Source organism: Siphateles boraxobius, unplaced genomic scaffold (assembly GCF_051911475.1).
Source record: "Siphateles boraxobius isolate OS27281-9 unplaced genomic scaffold, OSU_SipBor_1 66, whole genome shotgun sequence".
In the NCBI taxonomy this organism is placed as follows: domain Eukaryota; kingdom Metazoa; phylum Chordata; class Actinopteri; order Cypriniformes; family Leuciscidae; genus Siphateles; species Siphateles boraxobius.
In genome coordinates, this window is record NW_027509193.1 from 30,134,607 (window position 1) to 30,148,051 (window position 13,445).

The window sequence follows — 13,445 nt, forward strand, 5'->3', positions numbered from 1 at the left end:
AAATGCGTGTCGTCACCACACCCCTTGGCAGGCTATTGGGTGATAAGTGTGTGGGTTGGTTCAACCACTTCCATCTTAGAGATGCATATCATAGCCTACTTACTTTTCTAATATCTACAAAGACTAAACAATATTTTGCCAAAATTTTTTTTTTAGAAACAACAATAAGCCGTATGAGACTACTGCATTATAGCCTAACATATTTTAATGTCAATTTTTTTTGAAAAACGATTATTGTTATTGGATGTCATAGATTGTATATGATAGAAATAAATAATAAATATGAAATTTTTTTTTTGTACATTGGAGAATTCTGAACAGAATTTAGTATCTGAGAAGAGGGGGTATTCTCTCATATCTCCACCACTTAGACAAATAACTGATCTCCCATGAGAGTTGCAAATAGAATAATTATGAAATCAAATAGCACATAGAGGCGTATGCATTTGACATTACAGTTTCCTAATTTGAATAACTGTTTTTCAAAAAATCAATAATGAAATTAAAAGAGACTATCTCCTTAATTTACGTTGAATATTATTTGCAAAGTTCGTAAAAAAGTTCTTCAGTAAGCTAGGCTATATTAAATCTGAACATAGGCAACTTTTGTTATATCATATTCTCATAACCTCGCACAGACTCGCAGTAACTTTATATTTTACAAGCCTATAATAGAAATATCTTGCATCACAGAACGAAGTCTTTTAGCGACCTCTGCTGTTCACGTCTATTCATTTTGCTAATATAATAAATATAAATTAAACAGAACTAGTTCATCACTTTAACCAGCAGGGGACGCCAATCTCTCTCTCTCTCTCTCTCTCTCTCTCTCTCTCTCTCTCTCTCTCTCTCTCTCTCTCTCTCTCTCTCTCTCTCTCTCTCTCTCAATTAATTTTTTTCCAAAATACCCCATAATTTGTGTTATTATATATTCATAACCTTTGTAGGTTACTTTTTATATTATTATTACTAGTAGGCATGCTACATGATAATATCATCATATTTTAAACCTTTGCTATTCAATTCACTATGGGCAGTATATCCACTGATTCCTTTCGAGAACATTATTGCCTAATGCCCAAAGGCTTTACATGCGGTCTCAAATTAATAGGCATATGTTACTTATTTGTTTACCCGGCCACAGTCCGGCCACAATTTGCTTTTGAAATCTTGATAGAATAAAGTAATATACAATATATTGACAAAAATTTTGGGACGTCTGCCTTTACATGCACATGGACTTTAATGACATCCCATTCTTAATCTGTAGGGTTTAATGTGGAGTTAGCCCAACCTTTGCATTTATAACAGCTTCAGCTCTTCTGCTTTCCACAAGGTTTAGTGTGTTTAAAAGTGTGTTTATGGGAATGTTTGACCATTTTTCTAGAAGCGCATTTGTGAAGGTCAGGCACTGACGTTGGACGAGAAGGCCTGTCTCGCATGCTCCGCTTGAATTAATCCCAAAGGTGTTCTATCGGGTTGAGATCAGGACTCTGTGCAGACCAGTCAAGCTTCTCCACACCAAACTCGCTCATCAATGTCTTTACGGACCTTGCTTTGTGCACTGGTGTGAAGTCATGTTGGAACAGGAAGGGCCATCCCCAAACTGTAACCACAAAGTTAGGAGCATGAAATTGTCCAAAAAGTCATGCTGTCTCTGGCTGCAGATAAAGACCTAATTGTTGGTGATTTTAATATACATGTAGATAACAAAAAAGATGCCTTGGGATTGGCATTTAAAGACATTCTGAACTCTATTGGAGTTAGACAACACATGTAAGGACCTACTCATTGTCGTAATCATACTCTACACTGTAAAAAATGATCGTGATTTTAACGGTAAAAGACTGTAAAAATGCTACAGTGCAAAACTGTTAATTGGTTAACAGAAAGTTTCCTTACTATATACGGTAAATAACTGTGATAGATCTAACGGTACATTTAATGTAATTTTACTGTAAAATACCGTTAAATTTACAGTTTTTGAAAGTGAAAAAGAACAACTCATTGTATAATTTACAGTGAAAAAACGTAAATTGACATTCCCACAATTCCCTGCGTTACACTTCACATTTTATGTATTTTTATTGAAATAACTATGTTTCTTCTTAGTTTTCTTAGTTCTTTTCTAATCAGTTATGTACATTAGGGTTTTATGTCACATTTATTGTTGTTAAATTAATGGTTATTGCATTTTTATAATTTCATGTGTGTTACCGTGATGGTGTTTAATGTTTGTGCGAATCAGACTGTGCAGCTTCTATATAATAGTATTAACTTTCTTGTGGAGGATTGCTTGTGATAAGCTTTGATTTATCACGTGACTCTCATCACTGCTGTGGTGATTGTTGGTTGTCAGTGTATTACAATGGTACAAAACAGATATTAATACTTCAATGGGTTGATAAATTAACATTATATCAGATTATGAAATACGGTTTATTACTGTAAATTTTACGTTAAGTCTGTAAAACCAATAACGTTGATACTGTATTTTTGACGGTAAAGTTCTGGTAACCACAGCTGCCGGTTTTATTCCGTAAAAACAACGGGATTTTTTTTACAGTGTAGATCTAATATTATCGCATCATGGAATCAATGTTGATGTCGTTGAAATTCTGCAGCAGAGCGATGACATCTATAGTCTCGTGTAAACTTCATTTAGCCAAGGCTGCAAAGCTGACTCCGTGTTACAAATATGTTAGACCTATCACTTCTGCCATAAAGATTGCTTTATAAATAATCTTCCTGATCAGTTTCATCATCTCAGCATCCCAGATAGCTTAGAAGAACTCAATATTGCGACAGAAACTTTGAACTCTCTCTCTTTTCCAGCACTTTAGACACAGTTGCTTCTTTGCGCTTAAAGAAGATAAAAGAAAATAGTCCAACGCCATGGTACATCGAACACACTCAGGCCCTTAAAGGTGCTCTAAGCGATGTTGGGTGACGTCACTTCTTGTTTATGTTCGAAGTATTGTCAAACAAAACGGAGATTAACTAGACCCTCCCTCCTCCTCATCCGTGCACTAACCAAATATAGGTCTCTGCAGACGGTAATAGGAGTTACCAGATCGGGAGCGAGGCCATAAACAGAGGGGCGTTTTCAACCCATTACCTGATTTGCCCACGTCACAGTGTGGGTAGGTCTTAGGGGTGGGGTCGGGAGAAGGGCATAATTTTCATTGCAGGATTCATAACACCAACCAGTGTGAAAACACCCACAAATTTAGAAACACCCACTTTTGTTCCGCAGAGACCTCCTACTCGCACTAACCCCCCAAAACCCACCCCCAAATCCTCGGTTATTGGTTATTGGCTGGAACAGTTGGTTATGTTTCGAGGTGGGGGTTAGCCCAATTTGTTTTTGTTGCCGTTTTTGGAGCCTGGGGTGTCTGCAGAGACCGAGTTTTTTTGCAGTGTGTTCAGGGAACAGGCAGCTAGTGGATAGTGAAGAGATGTTTGCTGACAAAAAATGTTTTGGCCTAAAAAGCTTGACATCGCTTAGAGGACCTTTAAGAGAGCGGCCGGAAAAATTGAGCGAAATTGGAATAAAACAAAACTAGAGGTATTTCGCATTTCATAGAAAGAGATCACGATTGCACACAGAGAGGCCTTAAAAACGGCTAGATCTGCTTATTTTTCAACCCTATTACAAAAAAATCAAAACCCTAGGTATTTATTTGAAACAGTGGCTAAACTAACGAAAAATAAAGCTTCAAGCTGGGATGTTTCCAAGCAGCACAGCAGTAGGGCTTAAAATCTCCCGGAATCTAGAGCTCGCGAGCTCCAAACCGTGTAGCGCGCACGACAGAGAGGGAGAGAGCGAGAGACCTTGCCTGTGCAAATGTGCGTGTGTGTGCAAATGTGCGTGCGTGTGTCAGTCTGTTCGTTTGCATTTTGATTATTTCGAGAACCGGTCATCCAAAAGACTTCACAATGGAGTGCAGTGTTGTATTTGGTGCAATATAGATAGACAGCCGAGACGCCACATGTTCAGAATTAATAAACTTTTAATAAACTACTACTACTACTACACACAGGCACACACACACACACACACACACACACAGGCACACACACACACACACACACACACACACACACACACACACACACACACACACACACACACACACACACAGTCTTATAATTTTTTTCTCAGTGACAAAGTAGGGTAGATTTAAATAGATAAAAACGAAACTTAAATAAATAATAAATTAAAACGAAATTTAAATAAATAAAAACGAAATTTAAATAAATTAAATTAAATTAAAACAAAATTTAAATATAGAAAAATGAAATGTGTCCTATATTTCGCATTAGATTAATTTAGATTGATAATAACAGGTAAAAACGATAATACATTTTGTTTCTATTATTCTATTTTCCACAATGTCAAAGCAACGCAGCTTAACCCAAAATACAAGCTCAGGCATTTCTGTCCAAACAAACTCCGCTGTTCTGCGCTCTAACCAGAGAATACTCCCGTTGCAGGAACACTTTTAGTAGTCCAAGAAGAAGCAAATATATTTATTTAGTAGCTATAACGAAGTTATATGTTATATATCACCAGATTTTATAGTGTAAAACATATTCAAGCGCGAATGAGAACCGTTTCGAGGGGGATGCCAGGTGTGCAAAAAAACAAACAAAAAAACCCCCGAATATTCGAATGTCACATTTTAAATCGAATACCAACCCACCCACCGAATATTCGAGTATTCGGGTCCAGCAGTAATGACTTTATGAACTTTTTTACTTACAAGATTGATCATATCAGGGAGAAAATTATAACTATAAAGCCCTCTACTACAGTATCGCATCAGACAGTGGAGTGTAGTCTCACTGACGAAAAACTCGATTCATTCATTGCTATAGGAGAGGGTGAATTTTATATAAACCCGTTAAATCATCTATATCTACAGCATGTATGTTAGACCCTATACCGTCTAAACTACTGAAAGAGATGCTTCCAGAGGACATAGATCCTCTTATTAATATCATTAATTCATCTTTGTCATTAGGATAACAGAGCTAACCTTAGTCAGATAGCACATACAATAACATCAGCTTTACTACTGTTCTTACTCTCGCAAGAAAGATAGAGTAGCATTGATTCTTCCAAAAAGCCTAACTTTATCCCTTTCATCTGGACATGTTTATCCACCTAACGTTATGTTCACACGGATTTCAGTGCAAACAAAGCTAACGAACCTGCCCAACAAGTGCTAACCTTAGCTATCCATACCAACACATTTGGGCAAACATACTTAGATTACTAACACAACAATAAGAAATAAAGTAACTGGTTGATAAAGTAGGCTACAATTACCTGTCGCAGGTGTCACATTTCAGCAGGTGTTCTCTTTTCCTGTGTTGTTTTTGACCTCCTAGCTCTTGAGGTTAACGAGGAATTGGAATCTTTTCCGCCATCACTCTTCCTTACTGCAAACTTCAGGCGTGTGCATGTGATTGTAACGTGCGCGAAGGATGGCGTGTGCACAACCTGTGATTGACAGTCAGATCTCACACCCCCCTGCACTGATTGGACCCGATGATCCAGGAGCGGTGGATTTTTGCAAAACAAATAACACGCTCCAGGTGGAGTTAGAAGCACGTTTTTTTTCTAAAACCACTTTATTTAAGTTGTTCTGTCGGATTATTGAGTCGATATAACTGAATATGATCAAAAAAATATTGCCGACGGCAGCTTTCATTTCTGTTTTGTAACATTGTAATACACTGACAACCAATAATCATCACAGCAGTGGTGCGAGTCACAGAAACTGCACAGTGTCATTCACACAAACATTAAACACCATCATGGTAACACACATGAAATTTTAAAAATGCAATAAAAATTAATTTCACAACATTAAATGTAACATAAAACCCTAATGCACATAACTGATAAGAAAAAAATTAACACAACTATGAAGAAACACTTATTTCAACAAAAATACTTCAAATGTGAAGTGTCACGCAGGGAATTGTGGGAATGTCAATTTACGTTTTTTCACTGTAAATTATACAATGATTTTTCTTTTTCACTTTCAAAAACTGTAAATTTAACGGTATTTTACAGTAAAATTACATTAACCAATTAACGGTTTTGCACTGTAGCATTTTTACAGTCCTTTACCGTTAATATCACGATCATTTTTTACAGTGTATTCTGTGCTCTAAAAACGGGCATATTTCATAGTATTGTGTCATGCAAGGTCATTGCAAAATCTAGAGAAATGTGCGAGGTGGCCAGTGGGGAATGGTTGAGACACAAGTCTATCACGATAGAGTTCTATTAGGAAACACACTGTTTAGTTGTTCAGTGTTATGAGGTTAAACGTCGTAATTTGCCAGCAGATGACGAAAATGAAAATAAAATTTGATATTTGTGATATTTAAACTGTGTATTATTAATGAATATATTAAATATGTTGTTCCTGTTTTATATATTTTAACCAGTGCCAATTTAAATAAAATGAATGAATTTAAATTTATGAATAAATAAACATGTTGCCCAATTGTTATTTTCTTTATTTGTCTTTATTTATTATATTTGCAATGAACTTTACCTTTAGCCTACATCATTAAAAATGGGTGTCTCAGCTGTATCATACTGTCTCAACTGTACCATATGGGTACAGCTGAGACAATGTTGAAACAAAAAGCACCTTATTTTTATGAGCTAATTGCTACTTATGGGTATTATTGATTGATATTGATTGATATCTTAGTCTACAAGCACCTTATTTTTATGAGCTAATTGCTACTTATGGGTATTATTGATTTATATTGATTGATATCTTAGTCTACAAGCACCTTATTTTTATGAGCTAATTGCTACTTATGGGTATTATTGATTGATATTGATTGATATCTTAGTCTACAAGCTAATGAAATGTCATGTGGTATGTCATGTGGAAATTCACTTCTTTTCAGTATCTATTTTTGTGTGAAAAATCAAAACGCAAAAAGTGTTTCAACTGTACTCAGTCTACCCTACAAAGTACAAAAAAAAGATTTCCAATGTTTTCACTGACCAACTTAATTGTATTTTGTAAATATAAGCATTTGTTTTTATTTTGATGGCTGCAACACACTCAAAAAAAGTTGGGACAATGTTTACCACTGTGTCACATCACCTTTCCTTTTATTTACACTTTTTAATCGTTTGGGAATTGAAGATAATAGTTGTTGCAGTTTTGCAAATTTTTGCCCAATCTCACCTGATACAAGTCAGTCAATCGTTGTCTGATTCTCCTTTTTATGATGGGTCAAACAATTTCAATAGGAGACAGATCTGGAAAATGACTATATCATTGATCTGATGGTTGTTCATTCATCAGAACAAATTTTTTTGTCGTGCAGGTTTAGAATGACATATGTTTTGATAAACTATTCGTAAAATAAAAGCTGAAAAAGTTTACCTTACACTAAAATACATTTCATTGGCTGTTTAAATAAAAAGAAAGTTACATGATTTATTGTTAGTCACATTATAAAGAAAAATACTATTTTTTTCAATCACTGAAGTAAAGTGTCATGATGACATTATATATGTAGCCTATGTATTTTTGAGTGAAAAGTATTTTTCCCCTTGTAAATGTAATTAAAAATACAATTATATTTTAAGAAAACTCGAGTAAAATACAGATCCCCCAAAATCAAGTAGCCTATTATTTATTATAGTGAAGAAGCCTAGTATTGAGATTCGCACGTTTTTCATGTTTTTTAGAATATCCCTGTAATTTCAAACTCCCAGTATTATGGATTCCAGCTCGCTCAGTTGAGAATGTCAACCATGAACATTATTTCATCTGAGTTGAATGAACCCTGCCTTACCCCGAGATTTAGGTCATTTTAATAAAAAAAAATAAAAAATAAAAAAACATTTCATCATCGATCGATCGATTGATTGATAGATGTCATATTGAATAGGCCTATATCGTAGTTTTTACCATTGGGAACACACGATCGACATGATCAAATAAAGGTTAATGGATAAAAACAAGACTTGACTCGTCCAGTTCTGTGCCTTTTATTGAGAAATGTTATTCAGACATCATGCATGAGTTGGTTGGGGGTGTCGCACAGTCTTGCCCATGGATGCCCACTGGAAGTTTAGCGGTACTTCTCAGAAAGAGCCAGGGCCAAGTTCTGAAAAAACTTGTCAACTGACACGTGAACATCTGGGCTGAAGTCTCCAGGGAAGAGCATGGCCATGACCACTATGAGGTTGTGCGCGAAGATCTAGAAAAGGAATAAAGAGAAACACATTAGGCTATTACTACATGTCAATGTTGAGTAGACTTGTAGTGCTATTGTTTTGGTGTACCTTGAAGTTGGCCGGGTCGATACGCAGCTTGAAAGCATGAAGTTCGCTCAGGGCGGCCAGACTTCCCACAAGGTCGTCCATTTTTGTAACGGCATCGCCGACTGCAGCCATGATAACCTTGCCGTGCTTCTTCACTGGAGCAGAGCCGGGGCTCAGGTCAGCCCAGTGAGAGAAGTATACTTTGGTCTGAGGGTAGACGGTCAGCATTCTGAAGAAGAAAATAATAACAACAATCATTTGGGTAACCTAAACATTAGGCTATACTTGAAGGTAGCCTACTAGAAGAAATAAAAACATTCACGTTTCATGTTGCTTAGCAAAGTTATTTAACAAGTTTCTATAAAACTCCGTTAATAATCTTAACTCAAATAGAAAGACAATAGTATTACCTGCCGAGGGCTTCAGCGCCGATCTCATCGGCCTTAGGGCTGATCTTACCCCAGATGGCCCTCACCGTAGCCTTGTCCTTATCAGAGAGACTCATCTTTTTTTTCTCAAGTTAGATCGTCTTCAGAAAAAAACGGTGCTGGCGAAAATGGGATTTTGTTCCACTTTTTATATAAAACTAAAGACGGGCACACCCATGCAATCGATCCAAACCACACCTCTTCAACGCTTTTCTGCTGATCTCTAACCTGTGGTGTCCAATCAAAAACGTGCCAATTTTGTGCTTCTTGTTTAATGAAGATAACGATTTCTGCATTCTAGATATATTCTATACACAATTTTACATAGATGTGTGTAAATTAAATGACAATTCAATGACAAATATTAAATTATTTTAAATTATTTTTTCAATTGATCATAAAATAAATATTTATTTTCATGTGTAAACTTATGAATCATAATTAACACGTTGTTTAAACGAACTGAACCCAAAATACCCAATTTGTGGAATGTTTTCTTAACGTTGAGAAATGGTTGCATTTCTAATCAAATTCATTCTCAATCATAAAGTTAATTTCAAAATCATCATCAACTAACTTGCAAACTAGCTACATTCATCTTTTTATACATTGTAATCAAAATCCCAATTTGGAAAGGTGCTGTTCCCTACACACAAAATAAATAAATAAATAAATAAATAAATAAATAAATAAATAAATAAATAAGATTTACGAATTTCAATTGAATAGTAAACTTCCGTCTAATTTAGCTGAATAATGCTCACATTTTATTCATATTATGGATTAAGAATTCTAAATGAGAAAACTAAAGCTAGAGCTTAATAAAAAATGTTTTATAAATCTTAATGGAACAAGGGAATGGATTTAGTTTATGTGATTCGTATTCATACATTTAAAAAAAAAAGGAAAATGTATTTTTGAAACGATTCGATTCAATTTGATGAAATTTTACTATACAATTGAAATTTGTAAATCTTAAAAATGCATAATTTTTTGGTGAGTGTAGGTATTTCACCTAAAATAACTACATTTTATTGAAATTTATGAAGGTTTGTTTGTTTGTTTTTACACAATAAAATATTAATTTTCAACCCTATAACAGTGGGGCGTATTTGGGGAAAGTAATTACATGATCATTATGGGCACGACCAAAATTCCTTATGCATATATTTGAATTTTTTTTTAAAACAGCTTGTTCATGGTTACTTACTTAGTTTTTGGACGGGGTCCGATCAGTGAAGTCCAGAAACATATGCGTCACCTGCTGAGAGAAATGATCCAATAAGACTTTGCATATTTTAATGGGCGGAGACATCAGATATCAATAAATTGAACCTCGGTTTCTGAATTTCTACTAGTGATTCCTATTGGACTTAATCAAGCACCTAAGGACATCCTAACGCATAAACATGGTTGAGTGGACAGACGCGGAGCGAACTGCCATCCTTGGCCTGTGGGGAAAACTCAATATCGATGAAATCGGACCTCAGGCCATGTCCAGGTAAAATAACGGCACCAGATTCTTAATAAACGCATTCTATCAAGACTCCCTCTGTTAGATGATGTCAGCTACGCAGTTTGTTGAATGATTCTGTTCTTTTAAGGTGTCTGATCGTGTATCCCTGGACTCAGAGATATTTCTCGACCTTTGGCAACCTGTCAAGCCCCGCAGCAATCATGGGTAACGCCAAGGTGGCAGCTCACGGGAGGACTGTGATGGGAGGTTTGGAGAGAGCCATCAAGAACATGGACAACATCAAGGCCACCTATGCCGCGCTCAGTGTGATGCACTCTGAGAGACTGCATGTGGATCCAGACAACTTCAAGGTAGGTTTGCGCACATACAAAACTGTTGTGCTCATATTATGTTGAATAGGCCAATTCATCACAAACCCCCCCCCCAAAAAAACAGCCACTTAATAGATCTCTTGCTCTACAGCTTTTCGCTGATTGTATCACCGTGTGCGCTGCCATGAAGTTCGGCCCCGCTGGTTTCACTGCTGACGTCCAGGAGGCTTGGCAGAAGTTTCTGTGCGTGGTCGTGTCCGCTCTGGGCAGACAGTACCACTAGAGTCTCATCACCAATGAACACCAGCTGTATTGCAGAAGATCGCACCCCGCGGAGCTGTTCACGCAAAGATCTAACTCTTATACAATAAGATCAATAAAATAATGCTAAAAGCACTTTCATGTTGTTTGCTCCCATTTATTACACAAAAAACACGGACCATTATTCTATGACAGAATTATAAACTCTTCCAAATAAAAACAAATTCTTGATGGCAAATTAAGAAAAGATTCCTGTTCTTCAACAACATTATATTGGGGTTTTAACCATTTCTTAGTAAGTTTTTCGACAAGACCTAATGAGTCAGACACTTCTTAAATAAGCCTTTCAAAGACACGTGTAATAGATTTGCAGACTGTGGGTGTTACCCGCATGAATTCATTGATAAAAGAAATTAAATTTATCGCAGCCTCCATAGGGTGACACTCGTATCTATTTTTATTAATATAATTATTTATTAGTCAGTTAGTTTCTCTGTTTGAAAATGTGTAAGCAATTTATTTTAATAAGAGAAAACAGCAAATTAGCTGCAATATTATGCTTGAACAATATTTTTGCTGGGAACGTGAGGAAGAACCTTCTTATTATTATGAAATAGTAAAAATAACAATACAAGTTCCAGCAGGCCAAGTTCTATTATGAGCTATTAAGGTTAGTTATAACGTTAAAAAAATAGTTACAATATGCCAAATAACAAAGATATAGCAGAACCTATAAATTTAACTTTGCACCTCTTCTTCGAGTTAACACGTTTAACTCTAAATGTCCTAAAGGTCCAACTGCAATGTTGGCATCTCTGCTCTGTCGAATTTCTAAATTATTTAAACTACTTTAACACCGGACATCTTCTAAAATGAGACGAAAGCAACCCGTGTAGATCTACCAAATAGGCCTACTTGCAATGTCGAAAGTTAGGTTACATGTAAGTTAATGGCCTGTAAGATATAAAAGCTATCGCATTACTTCCTTTAGTAGGCCCTATACCGATAGCAAACTATGACATATATCGACTGTAATTTGCTTTCCCAGTTTGACAACACAGCTGGACAACCACAGAAACAACAAACAGCAGATGGAAATGTATGGATTATAACTTAACTGTCAAAATAACTGTCACTGTCATTAAAAAAAAACTTCTGAAATAGAAAGCTATAGGCCTATATGTAGCCTATTTAAAACGAAAGCAAATGGATAACCCGAGGCCTCATTAATGGTTCAGTCATTTCTGTTGCAAATTTAACACTTCACAAAAAGACAGGTGTGAAGAAGTAACGAAAAACCCATACCATAAATAATTATTCGTTAGATGTAGCCTACAAAGCACTTAGATGTAGCTACAAAGCACATAGCCAATCAGCGTTTCTAAAGTTTTGCTAGCCTGCCTCTGAGAATAAAAAAAATCAAAATTTACAGGTTGACAGTCTTATACAAATAAAAAAAAAATATAGAAAATAAATGTACTTGTTTTTTGAATATTGCTTGAATAAGTATAGCCTACTCTTTCCAGTGTTGACAGCTCCGTTTAAGTATTTAGAGCTGCACTTTTGCTGTACCATATAGCCAAAAATGAAAAGTAAAATACATATTTTTTAATTACTTTTGTTTCTGAATAAGTAGGCTAATTTATGTCATAAAATGACGACTCTGATTTCTCATGGTCAGAATTTATCCTAAATGACGAATATTTTTTTTCTTACAAACTTACATAATGTATAAACACAGTCAATATACATGCAATGTGATTTAAAACGGATGGATGAGAAAAGTAGTTCTAAAAAAACTTTAGAATCGTTACCTGAGACTAAACGACTGTCATGATTCTGCCATCATGTCCTTGATTTTTCCTAGTCTGGTGGCAGGATCATGACAGACCCATGTTTTGTGTACAAGCGCATGTTCTGTTGTTTGGGCTATGTGCTTGTATTGTCTCGTTATGTAACTCCTCCCCCTTGTTGCCCTCGTCATTATTGTCTAGTCAGTTTCACCTGTCCTCGTCATTAATGTTCCCTATTAAACCCCTTGTGTTTGCTGTCTTGTGCCGGTTCATTGTTTGATGTTATTGTATCATACCTTGACATACGATGTGTGTATCAAGCTGTGAGTAACTTGTTGGAAGTATTGTCTAAGAGAAGTGTTTGTTCCTGTCTTGTTGTTAGTTTAATGTCTAAGTCTTAAGTCTAGTGTAGTCTATTCTGTCTTGTTTTGCCCCCTCGTGGGTTTTGTTTTCTGTTTTTGTCGTAAATAAACCCTGTGTGTATCATTTGCTGTATGCGATTGGGTTCATCCTTCATCCACATAACAACGACGAAAAGTAGGCTATTTTATTATTTAATTAGTACATAGAAATATGTGAAATACTTATAGATCATTAAATGTTTTTGCTTTTCTAGACCCAAATAAAACAATTTTTTCAATTTTCCAGACATTATTAAACATATTGCTGTCGATTTTAAAATGGAGAGACACTTATATTTGACTTTTTCAAGATATATTATACAATTCATAATAAAGACACTTAGGCATTTTAATGTTGTGGTATGAATAATAAAACAAAAACTTGTGTTAAACTGCTAGCAGGTTATAAGGCAACACGCATATAAATATATTTTAAAATTGCATAGAGGCTACG

General features: G+C 35.6%; 2 protein-coding genes across 2 annotated transcripts; one reads left to right on the forward strand and one right to left on the reverse strand.

Annotated features, from left to right (window-relative positions):
- Positions 1-8,030: 8,030 nt before the first annotated feature.
- Positions 8,031-8,927, reverse strand: LOC143722226 (hemoglobin subunit alpha). The gene is made up of 3 exons (XM_077213517.1): positions 8,731-8,927; positions 8,342-8,549; positions 8,031-8,256 (listed from the first exon to the last, which is right to left on the reverse strand). The coding sequence occupies exons 1-3, from the start codon at positions 8,823-8,825 to the stop codon at positions 8,128-8,130; spliced, it is 432 nt and encodes a 143-aa protein (XP_077069632.1). The 5' UTR covers positions 8,826-8,927; the 3' UTR covers positions 8,031-8,127.
- Positions 8,928-10,060: 1,133 nt separating this feature from the next.
- Positions 10,061-10,932, forward strand: hbba1 (hemoglobin, beta adult 1). Its single transcript, XM_077213512.1, has 3 exons — positions 10,061-10,249; positions 10,353-10,575; positions 10,688-10,932. Exons 1-3 carry the CDS (start codon positions 10,158-10,160, stop codon positions 10,817-10,819), a joined length of 447 nt encoding a protein of 148 aa, XP_077069627.1. The 5' UTR covers positions 10,061-10,157; the 3' UTR covers positions 10,820-10,932.
- The last annotated feature ends 2,513 nt before the right edge of the window (positions 10,933-13,445 follow it).

Excerpts from the sequence above, each read along its gene's own strand:
- LOC143722226 (XM_077213517.1), bottom strand. The coding sequence starts at position 8,825 with ATGAGTCTCTCTGATAAGGACAAGGCTACGGTGAGGGCCATCTGGGGT. Across the intron at positions 8,550-8,730 it reads GGCGCTGAAGCCCTCGGCAG|AATGCTGACCGTCTACCCTC; the intron begins GTAATACTATTG and ends TTTCTTCTTCAG. Across the intron at positions 8,257-8,341 it reads TCGACCCGGCCAACTTCAAG|ATCTTCGCGCACAACCTCAT; the intron begins GTACACCAAAAC and ends TTCCTTTTCTAG.
- hbba1 (XM_077213512.1), top strand. The coding sequence starts at position 10,158 with ATGGTTGAGTGGACAGACGCGGAGCGAACTGCCATCCTTGGCCTGTGG. Across the intron at positions 10,250-10,352 it reads GGACCTCAGGCCATGTCCAG|GTGTCTGATCGTGTATCCCT; the intron begins GTAAAATAACGG and ends TGTTCTTTTAAG. Across the intron at positions 10,576-10,687 it reads TGGATCCAGACAACTTCAAG|CTTTTCGCTGATTGTATCAC; the intron begins GTAGGTTTGCGC and ends CTTGCTCTACAG.